Here is a 25,000-nt window from a genome sequence, read left to right on the forward strand (position 1 = left end):
ACGTGTTTCCCTGGGATGTAAGGCCTCACGGTCCCAGCCCAGTCCCTTATCCTTAGCTGCTAAGCTAGAGCAACTGATTCCAGTTCATCTTCCCAGTTGCACCACCAAGTAAGACATCACAGCCAGGGAGAGGTGGTGTATTGGCACCGGTATGGTAAACACGGGGTGTATGAAGGCAAGATCCTTGATCTGTACAGACGAGTCACCCCACCCAGTGTTTTTATCACAGCTCGCTCGCTCGCGAGAGGATGCCAGCTAGGATGCTCTCCCAGAGACATGGACACCTGCGGAGAAGCTGACAGAGCTCTAACTGCACTGCCTCAGAGCAGCGGGAGAAAGGGAGAGAGAGAGAGAGAGAGAGAGAAAGGGGGGGTGGAGAAAAGGATGGAGAGAGAGAGAAGGGAAGAAATAAAAAAAACGACCCGGGAGAGACAGCAGGAGCAGAGACAAAGAGAGAGAACCCATCTGGTCACTGCATGTCCACTGCAGTTGGAATTAAAGGGGTGGTTCAGGATTTTGGACATAGGACCTCATTTCCAAGTAAGCAAGTGTGATATTTATCAGTGGAGACCGTTTTCAACACGTTTCATCCAGTCCTTCTAATTGCAGAGTTCGCAGGTGCTAGGCTAGTGCAAGTCAACGGTATGTGCTAGCCTGCCACTAAAAACAGTCTTACCCACACCAAAGTACACCCGAGGCAAATAAATTATAACGCCAGACTATCGATGTAAATGCCTGTTTTGATAGTGTTATTTCTAACGTTATTCTATCCTTGCATTTCAACGATCGCATTACATTTTGAGGGACTAGTTTCTTAGCAGCGGCGGAATTATACTTGCTCCGGTTAGTAGTACTGCGCCGAAAAGTAAACAGTAAAGCGCACTCCAATGGGGATACCTAGTAGTAGCCTTGGTAATATCAGTCCGCCGCTGAGATGCAAAATGACTACTACCAACTTCAGGGATCAAAGTATAACTATTGCAACGCGATGCGAGGGTAGTTGTATTTCTCACACTATTCTATCAACACAGACATTTACATCGATTGTCTGGAATTTGCCTCGGGTGTACTTTGGAGTGGGTAAGACTGTCTTTAGTGGCAGGCTAGCACATACCGTTGACTTGCGCTAGCCTAGCACCTGCGAACTCTGCAATTAGAAGGACTGGATGAAACGTGTTGAAAACGGTCTCCACTGATAAATATCACACTTGCTTACTTGGAAATGAGGTCTTATGTCCAAAATCCTGAACCACCCCTTTAAGGTGCCCATCAGGCAAACATGCCATAAATATAATTAAGTACATGGTAATGGCAATGATAAGTATACCATTTGCTGTGATCCATTTGGAAACCCCTGGTGAATGTTCTTAAACCAGAACAAAACTCAGTGGGCAGGTAAAGAAAAGCATGTGACAACAGCATGGCAGCGTGAAGCCCATATGAGGACTGAGGAAGAGCGGGCACCACTGGCATCACGGGCATCAGGGGCACCACTGGCATCAGGGGCACCACTGGCATCAGGGGCACCACTGGCGAAAACAGGTGCCAAGTCTGAGCCTTCAGGGGGTGGCACACGCAACAGTCATCAGCGCACGCTGTAATTATCCCAAGGCTCCAAAGACTTTCACAGGATTACGGAAATGAAGGCTTTGCCTTCATGGGGAAAGAGTGATATTTGCTGTATTCAACAGTGCGTGCATGCACACGCACCCACACACCCCCACACACACAGACACACACTAGCACACAGCTTGATTGTACAAACACTTCTTGCTGTTGTAAAAACATCAATTATGATGTTTATTTCATGATTCCTTTTGTGATGGCGGTAGGTCATGTTTCTGCCAGGTAAGATCTTTGGCGAGTTCCACGCATGGCGGTCCAAGCTTTGGTAATGCAAATGCAAATATGGATTTCCGCTGGGGCAATGAGCATACAGAATTGAACTGCATCAAATCAAAATGGACTGAAGGAGCATACATGAATATTTACAAGTCATTCAGGTGTTTACAAATACACCCCCAGACACGCACACACACACGCACACACACACACACAGCAAAAGGGTGTGAATAGCACACAAATCAACATGCAAAATGTGCAAACCAACAAACACACAAAAGCAGTGATGGGCATAGGATGGATTGACAAACCATTTTCCCATCACCTCAAAAAGACTATGATACAGGAAATGTGTGTGCATGTGCATGCTTGTGTATGTGCGTGCGTGCGTGTGTGAAAGAGAGAGAGAGAGTGAGAGGAAGAGGGCTTGTGGGAGTACTTGCAGGAACAGGCTGGAGGCCTTACTCCTACAGTAGGAAAGCCCAAGCTAAGGTTTGTTCTTTAATTTGTGGTGGTGTAATACCCTTTAATACCTCTGAACCTGCTCTGCGTGGGAGGATGGGGGGCATTCATGCTTGGATGCATGGACGCTTTGGTGAATGTTTGGATCACAGGATGCCAAAATGGTTGACTTTTTCCACACAAACACATAATTGAAGTTCCTATCTACAGGCGTTTATAATGTCCTATAAGTGCACGCACACACGCACACACACACACAGCCAACACTAAGTTGACAAACAAGCAAACCTGCACATCCATCTAACCCCCAACTACATGAGCAAACCTGCTTTCTTCCTCAGCTTGTTAAGGCCCAATGTGCAGAGACAGCAGCTTGGTCCATGTGTTTGGGGAGCAGCGGAGGTCTACAGTGAGCTCCGGCTAACGCGATGGCCACAGTTTGCTGTAATAAGCTCAGACAGAGCAATATTAGACGTTTTAACGCAGAGACTACAGTGTTCCCCGAGGTAACAAATCAATTTTGCTAGACCTATTATGAATTGGCTAAGTTGACAGGTTGTACAAGTGGCAACACAAGTCTACAAAAAAGTTTGCACTAAGTACTTATTCTAACATTATTGGGTTGAGTCAACTATCTGTATCGAGTCAACTGTCTTTCAATCTGGATTCAATCACTGTCAGTGTCAGCAGTTATTTAGGTCTGTACCTTTTAAAGCAACACGGTGTAGTTATTTTACCTTAAAATAATAGCTTAAAATAACACTGAGTTACAATTCGGAGAATGGAGTTCTGACATTGCCAATAGAATTGCACTAATGTATATAATGTTGCCTTTTTCGTCAGTTTCAAGTGACTTAGGTACACCCTTAGTGCTATATCGGGAAAGAATGAAAAGGGGAAACTCTTCTATTTACCCATCACAAATGTACCTGTTGAATTTGCTCTGTGTTGATGGAGATAGGAATGCTGTGCTTGGATGCATGGATGCATTTGATGGCTGGTTGGGTGAAAGAATGCATAAACTGCTTATATTTTCCACACCAAATTAAACATTTAAAACTGTTTAAATCTACATTTGTCAGTTAATGTTTTTAAGTGTTTTCTGTGACACCCAAAAGGGTTGTTGGGTACTTATAACGTTACCAAATTCTGATGGGAGCCTGCACACCTCAAACAACATGGAATGCTGACCCCGCCTCCAGACGTACTTGATTGGTCTAAAGTTTCCATGGCCCCGCCTTTCGTCTGATTGTCCTAAACCTCACCAAACCACTCATACCCACAGGCGATCGAGGTTACCGATACCCATCATATCCCGTACAGTGATTCATCACGAATTTGCTAATCTGGTGACTAATTCTTGATCATACTTTGTGACAGGAACAATTCACTTAACTTTTTTGTCACGCATTTTACTTCAGTTTATAGGGTGTCCAGAGCACGACTTTTTGAATGCTGTTCGGAATACTTTATAACGCGGAAACGTAACTTACTTTCCTATTCTTGGAAGTCGTCCAACGCACCTGCAATAAGGGGAAAAAACTTGCGAAAGAAACTGTCAGTTTAACTGTGTCAAAAGGTGACTGTGATTCCGGCTGTGATTTAAAAATTAAAACCCAACCTCTCGATGTGCAGCGTCCAGATTGGCAGTCAATATATGGATTCTACATAGGAAGGGATGTACTCCTGTGGTTCATTTCATAGTTTCAGACAAACTTTGGCTGTTACGCGCCGCTTCTGAGAAGTGGCCACAAACTTCTGCTTGACTTCGTGTCCTTATCAACTCAAGCGTGCCCTCCCGTACACATCGCTGAGACGGGCCCAGCGAGAGAGCGCACCGGCCGGCTGCCGTCATGGGCTGGCGTCCGTATCCTGGAGCTTTCACGGTATGGACAGTGACTGTTCTGGTGATTGAGCTTGTTTGCACGGCCTTGGGGAAGAGGCATGTGGTCTACTGGAACTCCACAAACACCAAGTAAGTTAGACTTATGTCAAAAAACATTTCTCCATTATATCCCTTTTTGTTGCTCGTTTAAAGCAGAAATTGAGAGAAAGGGGGACATGCTAATAGTCAAGCTGGTGCTAAAATTGTCCCTGGCGTTTCTGTTAAAACACTTTACAAGTGAAACAACTTCTAACGAAATACTTTTTCTCGTTCTTTCTCCTCTGAGGCGGTTGGTAGTGAAAAGCTGTTGCGGGCAGGCCATGCGCTCTTCAACGTAAATGTCACTGTCCATTATGGTTCATAAATGCACTCGTAGGGCGTAGCGGCTGGTATTACGCAGGTTCAGCTTTAAATGCCAATTTAGCCCTGTGAGTAAGCCTAAAAACTCCCGAAGAGCGTCAAGTCGCATCATGCACGGAGTGGTTTTTTTAGCAGCCAAACAGCACACCTGCTGCTCATGATTAGTGGCCGAGGCAGTGGCTGACCCGAACAGATTTTCTTTCGAAGGCCAGCGTCCTGTCGGAACACAGACTGGCCTGTTGGAAATGTGGCCTGTCGAAAGGCCATCATGAATAAATGTAGAGCTAAATCGGTTCAGATGGGGTAATGGGTCTCGTGCGAATTAGGCCAGTGAGTGTGGCGTAGCCCGCAACAACCGTACTGGTTTGTATTGTGCTCTAATTGTTTAATTGGTGATCATTAGTCAGCTGGAATGCTAGTGCACCTGCAAACCCAGGTGTGCACAGACGGCTGATTGGTGATCTGTTCTGAGGCCTGGGAGAAAGGAAGCACAGCACACATGCCCAGACAACAGTTGTAGGCTACTGATGATGCCTTACATGCACATAGTTATTATTTAGCCTAGGTTAAATATATGATGTTCTTGCACTTTCTAGCTTTTGCGGAATCTCTGCTCCTCAACCCCCAGTAGAAATTCTGCTTACTACCTCTATATGAGGGGTGCATGTTTACTTTCAGATCGCAAACTCTACCATATTTTACAAGTATTTTAACTTGTTGATTTAATATGCTCAGAGTTCAGGATACTGCATGTTGTTTTAGGTGAACTGGTTACTCAGATTCACTTTGTATAGAATAGCCTATTGGAACAGATATGCAGAAGAAACCCATTTGGAGTTGGATTAGAGTGAAGGCTTAGCGCCTGACAAATGGCTGGAGAAAAGTACAGTTGTGGGCAGCTTGTTTGGTTTTCTTCATTTGCACTAGTGGCCTCATACCCTGTTGCTTGCTGTGTGTACATCCCATTTGTTGTGTGTGTGTGTGTGTGTGTGAGAGAGAGAGGGGGGATATCTCAGCATCTGGCTGCTGAACTGTAAGTCATCCATGAGAGCATGTAACCAGACTTTATCAGTTTATGTGTGACATTGTGGCAGTCTGCTGATAGTCAGGTACAAACTTCTTCCTCTTATCAGTCTTGGCACCATATCAGTCCCCTCCCCCCCACCACACACACACGCACGCACACACACACACACACCACACACACATATTCAGGTAGCGCTGGGAGAAGCCCCAGGGTGTCGGCAAAGTTCAGTGGTTAAAGATCAGATTAATTAAGATACAAGTCATTACACAATCGCAGAAAATCACAACAAGAACAATGTGTCCTTCGAACTCTCATCTGAGCAGGAAAGACAACAAGGAAGAAGAGTGAGCAAGTGGCTCGAGCGAGTGAGAGAGAGAGAGAGAGAGAGAGAGAGAGAGACAAGTTTGGACACATTGTTAATGCTTGAGAAATACCAGAAGGCCAAGCCCTCCCTGCACCCATCCCCTCCCTGCACCAGTGCCTCCTCCTCACACACACACACACACACACACACACACACACACTGTCTGTTGGTTTGTGCATGATGGCACCATAGGAGATCAGTGCAGCAGACACGCCACATCTCCCTGTGAAATGAACAGCTTTAACAGATCAATTATTATTACAGGGGGTGGTGATTATTAGAGAGAATAGTCTTCTTAAATCTCATTTAAGCACTATAAGCCACATTTATCCGCAATCAACTTAGTGATGCCTTTCACATGCATAGCCTGTGTGAATGTATTAATTTAAATCACTAACACTGTTGTGGTGTGGAATAATTCGGACAGGAACAAACACACTCCACGATTTGTGTCTCCATCACGGCGTTCCTTCGCTGCGTCTGTGAGGTAGTACGGTAAAGACACGCACGGGGCACACGCACAGTCAAATGAAAGGCTTCGTCTTCGTGGACAATTCCATCCAATCAGAGCATTAAAGGCTTCGTCTTCGTGGACAATCCCATCCAATCAGAGCACAAATGATTGGGCTGCAGAACAGCAAGACAGGGACACTCTGCAGGCAGACTTTCAGAATGCGCCCCAAGTCGCTCCTAATCCTTGCCTTTCTTCGCTAATGATTAACTAGGGAAACCTGTGAACTGCAATCAGTATATAATCAACCAACCAACCTAGCCCGAGATAATGGCTTTTTCTGTACTGCTGAGGAGGCAAAAAGAAAACAAGTACATTCCACATCCACTCCCATGTCGGCCTTGTTTTGTTTCATGTAATGTAAGGTTTTGTAAAAAACGAAGGTTGTTCCCCTAACTTATCTTTGCTTTGCCAAACTTTTGACCACACATCCGTTCTTTGAAGATGTTTGCGCAGTCGTGTTCTCTGGAAGAACACCAGTTTCCCGATTGGAAACTCTGCATTAATCACGCCAGCCCCCCCCCCCCCCCCCCCCGAGATATAGGCTACGTTTGTGTTTCTTACAAAACAGTTTTATGCTCACACTGAGTAGTGTATGCATCGCGAAACAGCATAAATATTAAGACGGAGGAGAACACAATCGTTTGTCCGGTCTAGGCATTGCGTTGTGGCAGCAGATCTGAATTTCCACCGAGCAACAGATCCGCTACGCAGCAGCGTTGAGAGCAGGCCAGGCTTGTGGTGCCAGCCGCCCTGTGTGTCGCCAGCCGCCCTGTGTGTCGCTGTCCACACGTCCACACTGGGGTCTTCCACCCATCAGCGGCCCAACCGCCCGCTCTGCTTAGACTTAAGCACACATTTGATTTGTGTGTACGTTTTTAGAGCTTTTTAAACCAAGCAAACGGAGGTGCACAGCCACACACTATAAGTATACATTGGGAACACCCTCCTTGTGTGTATGTGTGTGTGTGTGTGTTGAGTGCACCCTCAGGAAATGGGGTTGAATGGGGGTTGGGGGAGATGCAGAGGGAATGAGTGCTGACGGGCCCCAGCTCAGCTCTTTGTGTGTGTTTTCTTTAAGGAATGTTTGTGTGTGTGTGTGTGTGTGTGTGTGTGTGTGTGTGTGTGTGTGTGTGTGTGTGTGTGTTTTCTTTAAGGAATGTTTAGTTCTGCTGTGTAGGGCCAAGCCCTCTCTGGCTCCTGCATCACCTCAACACACAAGCAGTACTCAACATAACCCAAGGGAGAGGCACACACACACACACACACACACACACACTCTCTGAGGGGGGGGGGGGGGCATGCTCCATGACCTCACTGGGCACTGTAGAGCAGCAGTTAAATTAAAGATTTAGCATTTTCTCTCTCTCATCGTGTGTGTGTGTGTGTGTGTGTGTGTGTGTGAAAGAGAGAAGTAAAGTTGAATCTCAACCTGCAAAAGAGACTCCAGGGACAGTGACGCATGTATGGGAGTGTATGGGGGGGGGTGTGTGTGTGTGTGTAATATTGATGCTGATTCCCTATGCCGACGTTATCAGCATAGATGCTATTACCAGCACATGACAGACAGGGCTGCACACACACACACACACACACACACACACACACACACACACACACTCTGGACATCATCAATATCTCCTGTCACTAATTTGCCCTAAATCTGCCTTTTTGAATTGTGTGTGTGTGTGTGAGAGAGAGAGTGCATGTGGGATGACCAGTTCTTGCATCATCAGAGAAGAAGGCTGCACATTTCTGTTGGCCAGGCTGTGTGTGTGTGTGTGTGTGTGTGTGTGTGTGTGTGTGTGTGTGTGTGTGTGTGTGTGTGTGTGTGTGTGTGTGTGTGTGTGTGACAGGCTCTTCCTCATGCAGCCTGGCTCATGCTTTTTTAATGTCGATGACAGAAGCCGGCAGCACGTTAGTTCAGGGCCGCAGGACAGAGCAGAGGGCCCGGGGAGGCATCACCCTCAACACTGCAGTCGCACACACACACCACCCTCAACACTGCAGTCTCACACACACACCACCCTCAACACTGCAGTCTCACACACACACACCACCCTCAACACTGCAGTCTCACACACACACCACCCTCAACACTGCAGTCTCACACACACACCACCCTCAACACTGCAGTCGCACACACACACACCACCCTCAACACTGCAGTCGCACACACACACCACCCTCAACACTGCAGTCTCACACACACACCACCCTCAACACTGCAGTCTCACACACACACCACCCTCAACACTCAGAGCAGAGAACTGCAGTCGCACACACACACCACCCTCAACACTGAGAGCAGAGAACTGCAGTCGCACACACACACCACCCTCAACACTGAGAGCAGAGAACTGCAGTCGCACACACACACCACCCTCAACACTGAGAGCAGAGAACTGCAGTCACACACACACACCACCCTCAACACTGAGAGCAGAGAACTGCAGTCGCACACACACACCACCCTCAACACTGAGAGCAGAGAACTGCAGTCTCACACACACACCACCCTCAACACTGAGAGCAGAGAACTGCAGTCGCACACACACACGCATACACATGCACACACGCACACACAGACCCACACACACACGGATGCACACACAGACACTCATATGAACACACTCCCACAGACACAAGCAGACACATTATACACACACACACACACACACACATTATACACACACACACAGATGCAAGAAGGCACACACACATGCACACACTCTCACAGATGCAAACAGACATACACACATGGATGCACATACAGACATATGCACATACTCCCACAGATACATACATACACACACACACACACACACACACACAGACACACACAAACCTGTTTTTCATTCAGTGAATATTTGCTTTTCTATTTGATTTGATGAAAATGCCAGGTATTCAAAAGTGCCCAGGTCATTGACACCCATGAAATGATGGTCTGTGCTGTGTACTACAAACACTCAGTAAACCATGTCCCAGTGCACCATAACCTGTAGGCTGATGATGCTCTCTCCACGCTGTGTGCTGTTTGTTTTTCATCCACAGCCTGCTTGTACACATTCCTCCATCTCCAGCATTTGCTGTGATTACTGAGGACACAGCTAATGCTGTATTATTCTGTGAAGGTGATTTTTATTTTCTCCCCAGTCAGAATTTAACAGATTTTTTTCTGTTATAATAACCACACAGCAAGTCACCTGCTTTCACCATAGAAGAAATGGGATGGCAAATATAAATCAAATATGAATTTTGATACGACTCTATACTTAACGACTCTATACTGTAAACCCAGATAGGAGCCAAGTTGGCAGTGCTACAGAAATATTCAGCCTTGATTGAATGACACTGGAAGCACTCAAAAGTTTGATTCGTGTGCTGTGACTTTGACTGTGTTATGAAACCTGCCCCTTAATTAAATTGCTGTTGGATGAGAGTTCTCAGTGTTCTCCTCCGTCGTGGACGGCGCACGCTGTGATTCTGAGAGCGATTTGAAGTGTGCGAGCGTGTTTTCCCTCCTCGCTGAAATGGAGCGGCGGATTCATCTGTCTCTGGTCGCAGCTCAGGCTCCAGATCTGCGTTATGAGGTTTGATGTCGCCCCGTTGGAGAGAGAAACACAATTACGGGGGATGTTCTTCCTCCTGCGGCGACGGGACGTTATTACCCCTTTGTGATTCAGTGTTTGGGACGATGCAGACCTGCTGTTTGCTTTTGCTCAGTTGCATATATGGAATTCTACATTACTTTTTATCTAAAGATAATACAGACAGCCACATGTATTAATATTTCATATGATCATTGTCTCTAGTCTAACTGATAGAAATGTTTTCTGTATGTTTTGTAGTTGTTCCAGCTGAGTAATAGAGTTGTACTACTAAACAACACCTTGGTAAACATGGATATTCTGCACTTAGTTGGTTGGATAATTGAACTGGAGTGTCACAGAGAATTAGGAGAAGCACAATCCCCCCCCACTCTCTCTCTCTCTCTCTCTCTCTTTCCTTCTCTCTTTCAGGCATGCTCCTACCTGTAATCACCTTGGCCTTCCCATCAAAGCTTCATTACCTATTGGTTGCTGTTAGGACAGGCCTTTACACCCCCTCTCTCTCTCTCACTCTCGCTTGCTGTCTCTTTGCTTTGGACTTTGGGTGTTTATTTCACTAGTCTACAGTCAGACTATTGCATCTTTCAGCCGAGGTGAAAGCGCTATACTGTAGTATTTATGCATTTCTGTGAATGTGTTTTGTGAGTCTTTGAATGTGTTTTGTGAGTCTTTGAATGTGTGTGTGTGTGTGTGTGTTTTTGTGCAAAATTTGCAAAAAAATTGCAAAATTCTGCTTTGTCTCTACCATCATGCAGATGTGAAGACAGGGATGTTTTGTTTATCCCTATGAGTGGGGTAAATGGAAGGATCAGTAACAGTACAGTATGTGAGCCATGTAGACTTTATCAGTGACTCTTCCCAAAGTATTTGGATCTTGTTTTTTTGTTTTTGCTTATCTTTCAGATCCAAATAAAAGCATTTAAATGTGTTCAATCACAGCGGTGTGATTTACCATATTATGCAACACATTCTAGAACAGGGTAGAGCTCAGTGGGACCTGGCAGGCACTGTGTTAACAGTTGATTGGTGATTATCAGTTAATCATACACCAAAATCCTATTGAGCGCCCATGCTGCTAGCCTGGCTAGCCGGTTACTCATTAGCCTCCCATTCTCCGTGCTAAATGAGAACTCTCTTACCAATCAGTGCAGTCTATCAAGGGAACATTTATACTGCCCTATCTATGACTTAGCAATACAGGCTAGCAAAAAATAGGTCATGTCGCTTAAGTTGGTCTGTTTTAAGAGTGTGTGTGTGGAACAAGCAACCTGTAATTTAGTAGAAAGCCGAGTAGAAAAGACGAAGGGAGGGGAGAGAGCACATGGTGTGTTTAACCTTTGACCAAATGTAATTTAACGTTCCCCACGCCTGAATATTTGATGCTCTCCGTCGTTTCTTTGCGCCGTGCACCTCCGAGGCGTCAGGCACTCCGCTGCCTGATAATGTCTCGTAATTTCGCCGACCACACAGGCTCTCCAGGGCGGCCGTAACGCTATTATGTAGGCTACTGAGGAAGCCCTCGGCTACTGCGCTGATGGAAAACGCATTACTCGGCCCGAGGACGGGCAGATCGGAGAGGAGAGGAGAGGGAAGGAAAAGGCATTAGAGGAAGGAAGGATGGCAGGGAAAGAGTCAACAGATTTTTTTAGCTCCCCCATGAGCTGGAGGAGCTCTCCGGGGAGCGAGGGAGGAGGTGAGAGATGGAGGGAGAGAAAGAAAAGATGTCAGCAGGTATTATTGTCACTGTCAGAGGCACCGGTTTAACGGAGAAATACCCTGGTTATGCTAGCCAGAGCAGGCTGGAAGCTTCTAAGGAATAGCGCATGGCATAGCCTAAACATACCCCCCCACACACACACACACACACCAGTGTGCGTCACAGTATCCATGCAGAAGGGGTGTGTGGTTAAAGGGTCTTTTAACGGGAACTGAAGAACTATGTGCGGAATGCAGTGTTGCGTACCATGAAGCACCCTGGGTTGAGCGTGCTCGTGCCTCTGACGGGGTGTGTGTTTGGGCTGTAAGTGGAGAGATTTTGTTCTAAGTCTGCCATTGTGTGTCTGGTGTCTGGGTGTGAGCGGTTTTCAAGAGAATCAAGTTCTACATGGGTTTTTTTACACATCAACAAAAGCATACTAATGTCACTGCAATGTAGATCTATTCATGTCACAATGTTACAGTTACTGCAAATGTGTATTTAAGCTTAGACCACAGACACACACACACACACACACACACACACACACCCTTCCACTTCAGTGTATATTGGTAGGTTTCACTGTACAATGTGAAATGTGTGCCTCCTCAAGCACTTGGCTTGATCATTTCTCAGATGAAAATATATTAAAGCTGGCAAGAGAATGAAACTCTATTATTCTAATATAAATTCAGAAATGTGATGGGGAAATAGCATCTTATGAAATGTTTAGTCATCAGGTGTGCAAACATCAGCGTGCACAAACAGGTCGACACACTCATAGACACACTCATAGACATGCATTCGTACACACACACACACACACACACTCATAGACACACTTACACAAACACACACACATAAATCAAATACCCATTTCCTTACCAGGAGTTGTATTATAGCCGGCACGCAGGGACCTTTAAAATATTAAAATGAAATCTGTGTAATATTTCTTTATTCAAATGGAGTGTATTTTTGTGGAAACGCGCGTGCTGTTCACAGTAATAGGCATGGTGGAAGCAGCATGCATCAGATAGCTAATTTAAAACTACTTATCTGCCAGACAGCCAGTGCCTTTCACTTCTTCCCCGTCTCTGTAGGAGAAAACCTCAGTTCCGCCCCCCTTATCCACAAGGAAACAACATTTATACTCTGAAGGACTTCTCTGATGTTAGGGGAAATATGGCTACTGTGATGGCAGAAAATATGGTTATATATGAAATGTATGTGTAACAACAAACTGAATGCCGACCAAAAGCGTAATTGGTGAATTTAGCATAGAGTCAAGAATTTTGCATGTCTGTACAGTATACATAAAAGTGACTGTTTGAATTTAGACAGACACACACACACACACACACAGATACACAGAGATAAAAAATGTAGGTTCTACTGTATATGTGATTCTGAACTCTGTAGCAAGGGGCTAGTTAGCTAAACGACAGAAGCTATCTGACGTTATTCAAATCAAAGCTCATGTGGACGGGCCCTTGTTGCGCATTAGCCGTCTGGCTGTAATCCCTGCCATAATCTCATAATCTCGCCCCCTGCCTGTTTCCTCTGAGGAGTCAGGCAACACAACAAGGGTGTCCCCCTGTTCCCGCCACCCCCCGACCTGCAGCCTAGTTTTCCACATTAGCGGGAGCAACATGAATGTTTTTGCATTTTCAGTGCGTCCTTCACCTCGATGGGCATGAAATAAAAAACAGGTGGGGTTTTAACACCCACATCCTTAAAACGATGGTGTTTGTGTATATTTAGCCCCTCTTAATTGTGTCTCATTCTCTTCCTCTGTGCATGTAACATCATACTTTAAATAGTAGGAGATTATCTTTGTTTGTTTTTTAAAGCATGTGTCCATATGCAGTGACCTCACCACCCTCCCCCCCCCCCCCCCCCCCCCCGCCTCCAAAAATAAATATATAATATAATAAATATATATTATTCCACTGCTTGGTTGAATTTCCCATTGTCCTACGTAATTTAGAACGACCATTAACCGTATGTTATCTGCACACCTATGAAGTAGATCCATTTTTTTGGCCGTATCACACTTGTATATTAATTCGCCGAACTCGTTGTGAAGTTTAAATGAACTGTCACGTTGCATCCGAGCTGTAAAATGCAGACGTTCAGAGCAACATTGTAGCATATGACGGAGGTGGCTTTTAGCTAGATGGATGACAGCAGGCTAAGTAAAATAGCGATGTTTCAAAGCTAAAATTCATCAGAATCTTGGGGGCCCGCTTGACAACGGGAGAGATAGAACTAACGACTGGCCTTTGGCCGTAGCAACCATCCATTTAGAACTAGTAACGGCAGTTTGTCCTGTGAGTTGAGAAATTAGTTGATATGTGTCGGAAGAAATTAGTTCTACAAACAAGACAGTTTTAGCGATTAAAACGTTTAAATTGTAACAGGAAATGAACACAACGCAAGTGGCAACAATGGAATAAGCGGGATAATGGACTCCACGGTGGTCTGTTCACAGAAGTTAATGCACTACGAGGTTTAAACGGCCCTCCGCTTCGCGTCGGGGCCGTTTTACAACCTCGACCACCGTGCATTAACTTCTGTGAACAGACCACCGTGTCGTCCATTATCCCTTACATATATACTGTATATAAATATATTTTACTCACTTAAAAAAATTGTTTTGCCACTGTTTGTTGAATGTGAAGGAAACATGAAGGACAATTGTAAGCAGTCAGAAATGGACGAGGTGACTGAGATGACCGTAGGGAGGCAGCTTTGATGCCACTGCCCGTATTGGTAAAAGCAACATTATGCGTATGACGGGAGGCCATGGCATGCTCTGCTGCTCCGGGTTTTGTAATGTATAGGGGGGCGAGGGGGTGGGAATGGGTCTTTGAGGCCATGGCATGCTCAGAAGCGCTGGGCTGTGTGGCGCTCGCTTTGCCTGGCTACAGCCCGACAAAAGCCCTCTCCGCCGAAGGGAATACGCTCTCATGCCCTTTCAGTCCGGCAGTAAGCAGGCGGAATTTGAATTTGAAGCATTCCAACTGCGAAAGATGGAGAGGCAGGGACCAAGAGAGGATGAGAGAAGAAGGAAGGAGGACTGGGACAGACAAGGAGAGAGGGAGAGGGGGAGGGAGGGAGAGAGAGAGAGAGGCAGAGAGGGAGAGAGAAAGGGCAGTTTTGTCCCACGAGATTACAATGCAGTGACCGTGAAAATGCTTAAATAAACACTGTGAGAGAGGAAGAATGAGAGGAGGGAGGGAAGGCACTTGAATAAGGAAAAAGGGGAGGAAGGTGTGGAGAAATGAAGGGAATGAAAAGAGAGAGAGAATGAAATGAAATATTGGTTTGGAAGTTAGTCCAAGCACAGAGCCCATAGTCTGCAGTTAGGAGACTGTACAAAACTTTATTAAAAAGAAGAAGAAGAAATACAGACAGAACAAAAGTGGTAGAAAAAAAAAGAACTAAAGAAAGAAAAATGAGGAAAGCATAGACACAGAGAGGTCAGACCTTTTCCTCCCTGTTTGAATAATTCAGGCCAAGCCGAGCTGCGAAGCTGCTTACAGAGCCTGTTCAGCTTGACATGTGTTGGCGAGGGACAGCGACCCACGAGCCCTGTGCTGCCACTGCCTGCGCCGCTAACAACCTCCGCTAGCAAGCCCCTGTCTGCACCGCTAACAACCTCCGCTAGCAAGCCCGTCTGATGAGACGCTTGGGCTCCAACCTGCTAACCGTCACCACCGCCTCTCTGGCCCAGCCATCTGCAAGGCGGAAAGTGGGGGTGGGGGGGGGTAACGAGAGATGTAATGTACCAAAAAAATAATAAAGAGGAGGAAGAAGAAGAAAAAAATGGTGAAGGTGCTCAGGATAAAATGCTAGAGACAAAAATATGAAAGATGGGGGGGGGGGGAGAAATACAAGGAGCTTTAAGCCTGTCAAAACGATGACCTACTTTTTTTTTTGGAAAGGGGGGAGGGGGTAGATGGGGTGCGGTGGGCAGGGGGGAATGATGGATCTGTGGAGCCAGCTGAGATTTATTGTTAATGCTGATTTGCTTCGCAGGCGCCCTTTTCTGGATGGCGCCGTGTTGAGAGCTGCTGTTGCTGCACTGAAACAACCCCCACCCTCCCATTCTCCCCCTCTCCGCATGCCCCCCCACCACTCCTCATCCTGCCTCCCTTAACCCAATTTGCCAGCACAGCTGGGCCATGGAGGAGGAAGCTAGGCACTTAGCAATACATGACTGTTTCAGTTGGGGGGCGGAGGGGCGGAGTCTGCTCTCGCCTGTGCTTCTAGAGCCAGTTTGGAGCCTTCCCTCACTATTCTGCAGGGCTGTGATTTGGGGTCTTGAGGCGCGTCCTTGGGTAGCCATTGGGAGACAAATTGTTCTGAGCCACCTTGGTATTCAAGTCTCCAAACCCCAATCCCTTGAAAGACCCCCCCCCCCCCAGCCCTCAGTCTGCGGTGCTGTGCTTCTCTGTGACCTGCTTCAGCCCGGCTTTGGAAGCCACTTCCTCAGGCCTTTCCCACAAGGAGAAGATAACAGGCTCCGTTTCTGCAGAGAGGAGAGAATCCTATTTACGGTTCTGGAGGGGAAAAAGTTACTGGTTTTTTTATACATGGAGAACCCTCATTAGTTTGTGGTCTGTAAGTTAGAACGGATAGGAGAATGGAGAGAGCAGTGCACAGAGAGAGGGAGGGAGAGGGAGGGAGAGAGAGAGAGGGAGAGAGAGGGAGAGAGAGAGAGAGAGGGAGAAGGAGGGAGGGAGGGAGGGAGGGAGAGAGAGAGAGGGTTGGGTAGGGCGGGGCAGAGACGGGCATGAATCCCAGCTCCGGATTGGCTCCTGCCCAGGCCACGGCACCTCTGACCTCATTTAGCCCGGGCCACACCCTCCACAAACACACACGCTGCTCACGCAACGCCAGGAGGGTACTTCAGGCCCCGTCCCGCCTGCCTCCCCGTCTGGACAGAAAGCATACACTTCCCCACACATGCCTCCCCGTCTGGACAGAAAGCATACACTTCCCCACACATGCCTCCCCGTCTGGACAGAAAGCATACACTTCCCCACACATGCCTCCCCGTCCATACACTTCCCCACGCCTGCTTCCCTGTCCATATACTTCCCCACACATGCCTCCCCGTCCACACACTTCCACTCCAGTGGGTCTGGGCTCTGGAGCTGCCCCCACACTGGACGCAGCGGGTGGACGAGCCTCCCTCTGGATCCCCAAACGATAAGAATAGAGGCTTCAGCAGCGGAGATAAGGGGGGATTGGTCACGGGGGAACATGGACGCGACCGGGCATTTCTAATCGGCTCTAATAAGGAGTGAAACTGGACGATGGTGATCAGCATCCGTGCAGCTCACGTAGCACACACACACATATACACACACACACACACACATATATTCCTGCAGGATGCTAGCACGCAGCTTAAGTCCAGCTCCTGGTCTTTGTAGATGGCCAGGTCCTGCTGACTGCGTCTGAAAGGAGGACCAGGCTAACAGGCAGAAAATGGAGGCTGCGCCCAGCGTGGGATTCAGACTCTGGAGTCCGGGTCAGCGTGGCCACCCAGCAGCAAATGCATTTAAAGACCCTTCCGGCGCCTCGCTAAAGTGGAAAAGCGTTCTCCCTCTCGCTCGCTCGCTCTCTCCCTAGAGGCAATTTTCTTTTGTGGCAAATTTGACAAACCTACCCCTGCAGGTCCACTGAAGTGCGGCCAGGCTACTGGCTCGAAGGGGCCCTAATCTCTCTCTCTCGGTCTCTCTCCCGCTCTCTCACTCACTCACACACACACACACACACACACACCGTCACAGAGGCCAACTACCTGCAAACACACAGTGGCCGAGAGAACAAACACTTAGCATACACAAGCACTAAATCACAAACACACACACACACACACACACTTTCACAGATGTTTTTATAAAGCCCACCTAGAGCTGCTTGATCCTGCTGTCAGTTGGTCTCAACCCTCTAGACACACAAATTAACACACACACACACACACACACACACACACACACACACACACAAACACTCTTATCCAAGCTGACCAGCACTCAGCAAAGTAGGTGCTCCCTTGAGAGAGTTCCTCAGGAAGTGAGCAGAGCGCGGAGGCCGAGGGAGGTGAGAAGAGGAAACCAGCAGTGAACGTCTGGTGAGGGCTCAGACCTGCCTGTGCTGATGGGGCCTGGTGAGGGCTCGGGGGCCGGACCTGCCTGTGCTGATGGAAAGTGCATACGTACACTTTGTACTGGAGGCCGGATGTGTGCATGGTGCATTGTAAATATGTATGATGGCTGCAGTAATGTACATGCATGCTGACAGACATGTTTAAACACACACACACACACACACACACACACACACCAGATGGAGGGAGGTTGGTTTCTTATGCATATGCTCTCACACCCACACAGAGCATGATGTGTAGCCACGTACCAAAGTGGTACTGACCACATCCTTGTCGTCCTGACCAGCTGGCCAGTGGGAGTGAGTGTTTGCATGTGTGTGAAAGAGAGTGTGAGTTTGCATTTATGTATAGAAACCTGGGACGGCAAGTACCACCGAGCTACAGCAAGCCAAAGGAGTCAAAAAGCTGCCAGTGGACTTCCCTTCCCATCAGCTTGAGCGGAAGCGGTGGAAGTCGGCCGCCTGGACGGCCATGGTGCTGTGGACCACTCCTGTTGTCGGGAATAGCAAAGGCACCCCCACCCACCCCTCTTACACACACACACACACACACACACACACACACACACACACACACACACACCAGCATCAGCCCTCCGCCTGCCTCTCTCTTCCTGCCGTGTGACTACGGGAGAGGGAAACGGTGGTGGGGGGGTGGTCAGTGTGACTACGGGAGAGACGCGGGGAGCAGCAGATGGTCCGAGCAGGGGGCTAAGTAGGTGTTTGTGTGCTGGGGGCCTAAGACGCAGGGTCAGACACAACATGGCCGTCTGGCCAGGCAAACACCCATGGAGCAGCTAGCCTTGGCGCTAATGACTAAACATACAGTAAGGGGGGGGGGATGGAGGGATGGGGGAGAGGAGGAAGATAGATGGGCATACTTGGAGGAAGAGAGAGAGAGAGGGAGTGGAGTGAGGGGTGATTAGATTGAGGTGAAGGACAAGAGGGATGCTGGAGAGGATTTGATTTGGTCAAGAAGGACACAAGCTTTGTGTGTGTGTGTGTGTGTGTGTGTGTGTGAGAGAGAGAGACACTTGGCAGAAGGACATTATGTTGTTTATGATTTTGTGTTTTCAGGCGATGCTTCATAATATCAAAACTATAAAGTGCAAGCAAAAGAGAGGGTGTTTGACAGGGGTATTGTGGAGGGGGATGATATGCTGTCTATGTAGACAAGCTTACACTCAAGGCATTAAGAGATATTAGATTTTAAGCTACTAATTCATGCAAATGATGAAATCCATTGACAGTCTGTTAATGTGATTATTTGTTTATTATACCAGTGCTCACTGTTCATGTGTCTAGCGCAGTAGATGTTACTGGTAATACCGAACCCTTAACTGCCCCCACTGAGTTCCTGCCATTCATGTCAGCTTCGTTGGCTTTGTAGAACCCCCCTCTTCTGACACAGATTGGCTTTGAGCTATGCTATTTGATCATGTGTTGGGGAGGACTGTCATTTTTTTCCAAGGTTTGGGGGGATGGTTGGTTGGGTGGTGTGTGTGCGTTTTTGTGTTTTTGAAGAATGAAATTTGCATGTCAAATGCACTGCATTCCTGGCTGTTGATGACTGGGGCTTTGTTTTGTGTGGTGTAGCATGTTTGTGTGGTGATTCAGAACTCCGATATTGTAATTCATAGGTAGTATTTTTAACCGGGGCACCACATGCATATTTGAGGCTTTCAACTTTAAGTGTGTTTGTGTGGGTGCGTGCTCCGTTGGACTATATTAAAGGTAATATCTGTCTGTATGGTATGTTAGTGGTTTGTGCATCTAGGTAATCTGTATGTTTTCTCCAATTTGCCAAGTATATGTATTATGTGTCTTGCTTTGGACTGTGGTGTTCAATGCTTTTGAATGCAATCATGCAGTATTACTACACAACCCCCCCCCCCCCCCCTCTCTCTCTCTCTCTCTCTCTATCTCTCTCTCTCTCGCTTTCTCTCTCCCTCTCTCTCTCTCTCTCTCTCTGTGTACGTGCAGTATGTTTTGTGTAGCGTGCAGTGGCACAGGATCGCCGTGAGACTTCAAGAGCTCATTGCTGTAGCATGGCTGTCCGACCCATGAGACTAATGTGACCTGATCAGAGAGGGAGAGCTTGGGGTAGATGGAGGAGGAGGAGGAGGAGGAGGAGGGCTGGTGGTGAAGGTTAATGGTGAATGAGAAGATGACTTTGATCCAGGTCGTATGCACGTCACATCCAATAAGATGAGCGGGGGGAGGGGAGGGGGGGTGGCACGCAGAGAGGAGGGAAAAGGGGAAGAAAAGTCTGATCTTGGCATCGATCAGCACTATCCATCTATCTCTCTTTTCTTTTCTTTTCTTTCTTCACCTTCCTCTCTCTTTCCTCTGTGTTTCTCCTTCTGTGTGCTGTGTGAGGGCCGCAGTAGCTCTGCGATGGAGGGATGCCCTGTGGAGAGGAGGAGCGCTGAACCGATAGAACTGCTTTGGGAGAAGAATGTTCCCTCTTTTGTTGTCTTCTCACTTTCTCTATCTCTCTCTCTCTCTCTCTCTCTCTCTTTCTCTATCTCTCTCTCCCTCTTTCTGTTTCTCTTTCTCGCTCTCTAACCCCCTCGTTGAGTTTCCTGTTGCTACCCCATGTGCCTCTCTGCACTCCTCTCTTTTCTTCTCCTCCTCTTTCCCTCTCTTTTCTTCTCCTCCTCTTTCCCTCGTCTTCTCCTCATGTTGGCTGCCACCACAGAGGTGCGGTTTGGCTCTGGTGCACCAGCCCAGACCACCTTCAGAAGCCAGAGCTGTGAACACCACACACAACCCCGCGGCACCCTTCCCCTTCATGTGCTCTCTCTCTCTCTCTCTCTATCCATCTCTCTTTCCCTTTCTTTCTTTCTTTCTTTCTTTCCCTTTCTTTCTCTCTTTCTTTCATTTCATGTTCTCTTTCTCTCTCTCTTTCCAACTTTCTTGCTCTTTTTGCATCTCTACCCTGCTCTCTGATGTGCTTATACTATCCAGCATTCCTAGTTTATTCTCTCGTTCATTATTTACCGTTAGCCACCTGGTTTTCGGCCAGGCACAGTATTCCGGCGCCCTTTTTGCAGTGCTAGGAGATGAGTGGCCAAGATTTAGGAAGTAGAGAAATAGCGTTTGTTTTGATCAACTCTCATTTTAGTCAGAATGAGAGAATAGTGCTCAAATGCCTTCTACAAGACAGTGCTGCCTCTATCTTTCCTCTCATTAACATTTCTAGTGTGGGAATATTCTTTGATGCAAAAGATACTCCTACCGTACTACTGTTAATTTGGACACTTGAAAGTTGTTCTTTTTTTGTTCTCTTTGCCATATTTGTGACAGTTTGCGGTGAATTAGGTGTCAGTTCATGTGGTAGGCTAAGAACCTGAAGGAGTGAATTTTAATGGAAAAATGGCGATAATAACACCTTTAAGTCTTAATGAGAACGTTCTTGACTCTCTCTATTATTCTACTCTCTCTCCCTCTTTCCCTTTCCCTTTCTCTCCCTCTCTCTCTCTCTCCCTTTCCCTCTCTTTTTCTGCCCCCCCCCAACGCTCTTCAGTTGTGGTTTTGTGCTCGATAAAGAAAGAGCCCACCCCCCTGCCATTTCTTCCTCCTGCTTCCCCACCCCTCTGCTGTAGGCTGTAGGTTTGCATATTTTTCCTTTGTCATAACCAAACACGGCATTGTTGACCAATTATCGGCTCCATTTAGCAATTAGCTCTTTGCGTAGGCCTACAGTTGGAGGGTGTTTTTGTGTGCGAGTGCTAAGGGGCTTTGGTATTCACGGCACAGTTGCGAGGCCTGAGCGTGGCTCGTTGTTCAGTCTTTAATTATTCCCTTTTATTAAGGGATCAAAGGCCCCACTGCCATAGATGGACTTCCACTATCATGTACTCACATTATATTTACAGCCAGCAGCTAATGCCGCCGCATCTGCACTAGTGATGGCTGCACTGCTGCCCGATTAGCTCGCTACAGGTAGCCGTGTTGGATGTATAGCGTCAAAGTGCTGTGTGTGTGTGTGTGTGTGTGTGTGTGTGTGTGTGTGTGCCAAAGGGTAGGTCCTGTGGGTGAACAATTTGCATTGATTACCTTCCTTCTTGCGTTTTTTCCTCCTTTGATTTTGAGCAAAATGTCGATCTGTGAACAAATGAACACTTCCATTATGGTCGATCTGTGAAAGTGAGGCCATTTGCCTAATGCACAGCTCACTCCTCCCCTCTGCTAGGGCAATGCATGTCCACTATGGTAATGTACAAGCCATTTACATTAGATTTCAGTCCCAGTCATAAACATATACTCCTCTCATAAAGGTAATAGGTGCCACTGAACTAGTGGTTTGCTAGTAATATTGTTCTGTGATTCTTTGTGTTTGTTTGTGTGTGAGAGAGAAAGAGAATCACAGAAGCAAATAGTATCAGTTTCATTTGTCCAAACTGCCTTGACGTGGCCCAATTTCGAAGGCAATCATCTAAAATGATGAAGGATAGATCTCCCCCTCCTCGTTTTGTGGCATTTGTCATCATCTTTGTCCACCATCTTCTTCCTCTCAATCGTATTTCTCCCCCATGCTGTTCCCTCTCCTCTAGATTCCTCCAGTGCGGGGTTAGGGGGGGGGGGGGGGGCAGTGCGGGGGGGCAGTGCGGGGTTAAGGGGGGGGGGGCGAGAGATGGCGAGGGAGAGAGAGGAAAGGTAGAGATCGGAAAAGCAAAGAAAAGACGAGTGAGAAAAGGAACTATTGACACTCCACATACAGGGAGCTAGAGGGTGTGTGTGTGTGTGTGTGTGTGTGTGTGTGTGTGTGTGTGTGTGTGTGTGTGTGCGCGTGTGCGCGCAATGCCATGGTAGGGGTTGCACTTGGGTTTCTGTGTACCTAGGGTGAAAAATATGCCCCATGTGAGGGTGAGCCAGGAGTAGGGGTTAGTGGGAAGAGGCAGGAGTCCATGTGGAAAGGTTTGGCTGACATTGTACACAGTAGAGAGCCTCACAGTTTTCACATACTCAAATAAAAGGGATATACCCATAGATATGTTAACTTTATACATGCCACAGCAATGTAACAAAAGGGAATCAAAGTAGTTTCCTCCAATATGCACAAAATAATTAGCATAAATGCTAATTTACATGGTTTGATAAGCACAAGACCGCATTTCACAATGCTAAATTCGGCTGTTATATGGGACATTTCACAATGCTAAATTCTGCTGTTATATGGGGCATTTCACAATGCTAAATTCTGCTGTTATATGGGGCTGTCTATTATTCACTTGACACTTTAGAACTGTTGCATTGCTTTTCATCAGCGCGGTGGATGTCAAAGCAGGCAGAATCAATCTCTATCAAATGTGCTGATAATAAATGTATCATTTTGAAGTGTTTCCACATAGGCCAAATTGTGTGCTTCAAACTGAAAAATCGAAACGTAATGTGTATTGATGGAAAGTGTTCCATTGTAATCCATGGTGCTGAGATTATATTTGTTGGTGAGTGAAACCTAGCCACAGTGCAGTGGGTGTGGATTAACTTAATGAACACTGAACTAGTCTTTTAGCATTCCATTTCTGCAAGCTAAAACTAGAAGCGTAAGGTATCGGTTGGCATTACTAGGCCTGTGTACCGGCCCAGCTTGCTGCCCTGCCCTCCTCGGAGATGGGAAGCCAAGTAGTTAAAGGTCTGCAGCAGGCTATTGAGCTGTTTCTTGGTCTGAGAAGCCCCATAGGAAATGAGAGTGTGAGTTGCTGACTAAGTCCACTTCTCTCTCGGAGTCCATGCTGTTACATGAGGGCCATGAGTTGTTTTCTAGACAAAGTGGAGACCTGATGTCATGCAAGTGTTGCGTGTATGTGGAACACCAATCTGCATGAGCTATTGGAATGCTTACACGGCTATTAGACACTAATGTGCCCCTGTGGAGAAGATTATCAGCTGTTCAACACACCTGTGTTTAGAGCCATTGACTTTTCATTATTGCTGGTGTAATTCATGCTGGCAGAGACGCTTCCATGGGGAAATTGTTTTCTGTAATGCTATCATTTTAGTTAACAGCATATCAGCCACACATGTATGTACACACTGTTTTCTAGAAAGCTCATAGTTAATAGCTCAAAATCCAGCATTCTAATGCTATCAGCCTGACCGTTTAATCATATTTTAAAGAGACACGTTGCAATAGCAGAATCAGAATCAGATGTATTATTTGGCCATGGCGGAGTGAGATGGTGCACACACCGATGGCATCACTGTCGCTTAACCGACAAAATATAGACAATGTATAGACAATCAATGTACAGAAGATCATGTGTATATTATTCCCAGCAGTGTACAAGTCCTATACAGCTCTAGACAAGACAAACGGTGGACATAAAGTGCAATGTTCTAGTGCAAGCAAAAGTACTGTGCGTCATGCATGCATCATCACCATATTTCATTCTTACATAAGATGTTGAACCATGTGAACATTAAAAACACCATCGTTTTAAATTCTACTGTTTCTCAAAATGAACCGCAGCGAGTGAAGATGTATGTTAACGTGTAGACTCTGCTGCGATGTTTTTCTCGTAATTGACCTGTGCATTGTAGCGGGTGGCACAGGGGTGCGGTCTTGGCAATTGATTAGCTCGTCAGGCTCCGGTTTGAGCGAGTTCTAATCGACACGATGCCATGGCACTGAGTGAGTGGCGATTGTCTGTCAAGAATATTGATCGGCCAGGGGGTTAGTGCGACACAAGAGGAGCAGTGATGACTTGGACTTCCACTTGGTGCTCTCTGACCATGTCTCTCTTTATTGTGCTCTGATTGTCAAGAGGCAATTTATGTAAAAGGTCCACACACACAAGCACGCACGCACACACGTGCGCACACACACACACACACACACACACACAATTTTAGTCACACACATTTTCACATACTCACATACATACAGTTCCATGAACAATTACACACTCACACACAAATACAACATTAATCAATACAGCCCAATGAAGACACTTTCATTAGAATACCAGGACTGAATACAAATATTTCATCTTGATTGTTTGTGTCAACAGCAGAATCTAGCCACAGAGATTTAAAAAAACAAAAAAACAA

The 25,000-nt window shown here is 46.8% G+C and overlaps 1 protein-coding gene across 1 annotated transcript in view; it reads left to right on the forward strand.

Moving 5' to 3' along the window:
• Nucleotides 1–3,594: 3,594 nt before the first annotated feature.
• The window catches only part of efna4 (ephrin A4), a gene marked incomplete in the record, with an annotated part of 37,343 nt that continues 15,937 nt past the window's right edge, over nt 3,595–25,000 (forward strand). The window contains 1 exon segment of the mRNA XM_076279777.1: nt 3,595–4,279. Coding sequence (XP_076135892.1) covers nt 4,158–4,279 — 122 coding nt within the window.

This window comes from Alosa pseudoharengus, unplaced genomic scaffold (assembly GCF_046254945.1).
Source record: "Alosa pseudoharengus isolate Yale_2024_CS ecotype anadromous, Long Island Sound unplaced genomic scaffold, YU_APseudo_1.1 YU_APseudo_1.1_scf_12, whole genome shotgun sequence".
NCBI classification, from domain to species: domain Eukaryota; kingdom Metazoa; phylum Chordata; class Actinopteri; order Clupeiformes; family Clupeidae; genus Alosa; species Alosa pseudoharengus.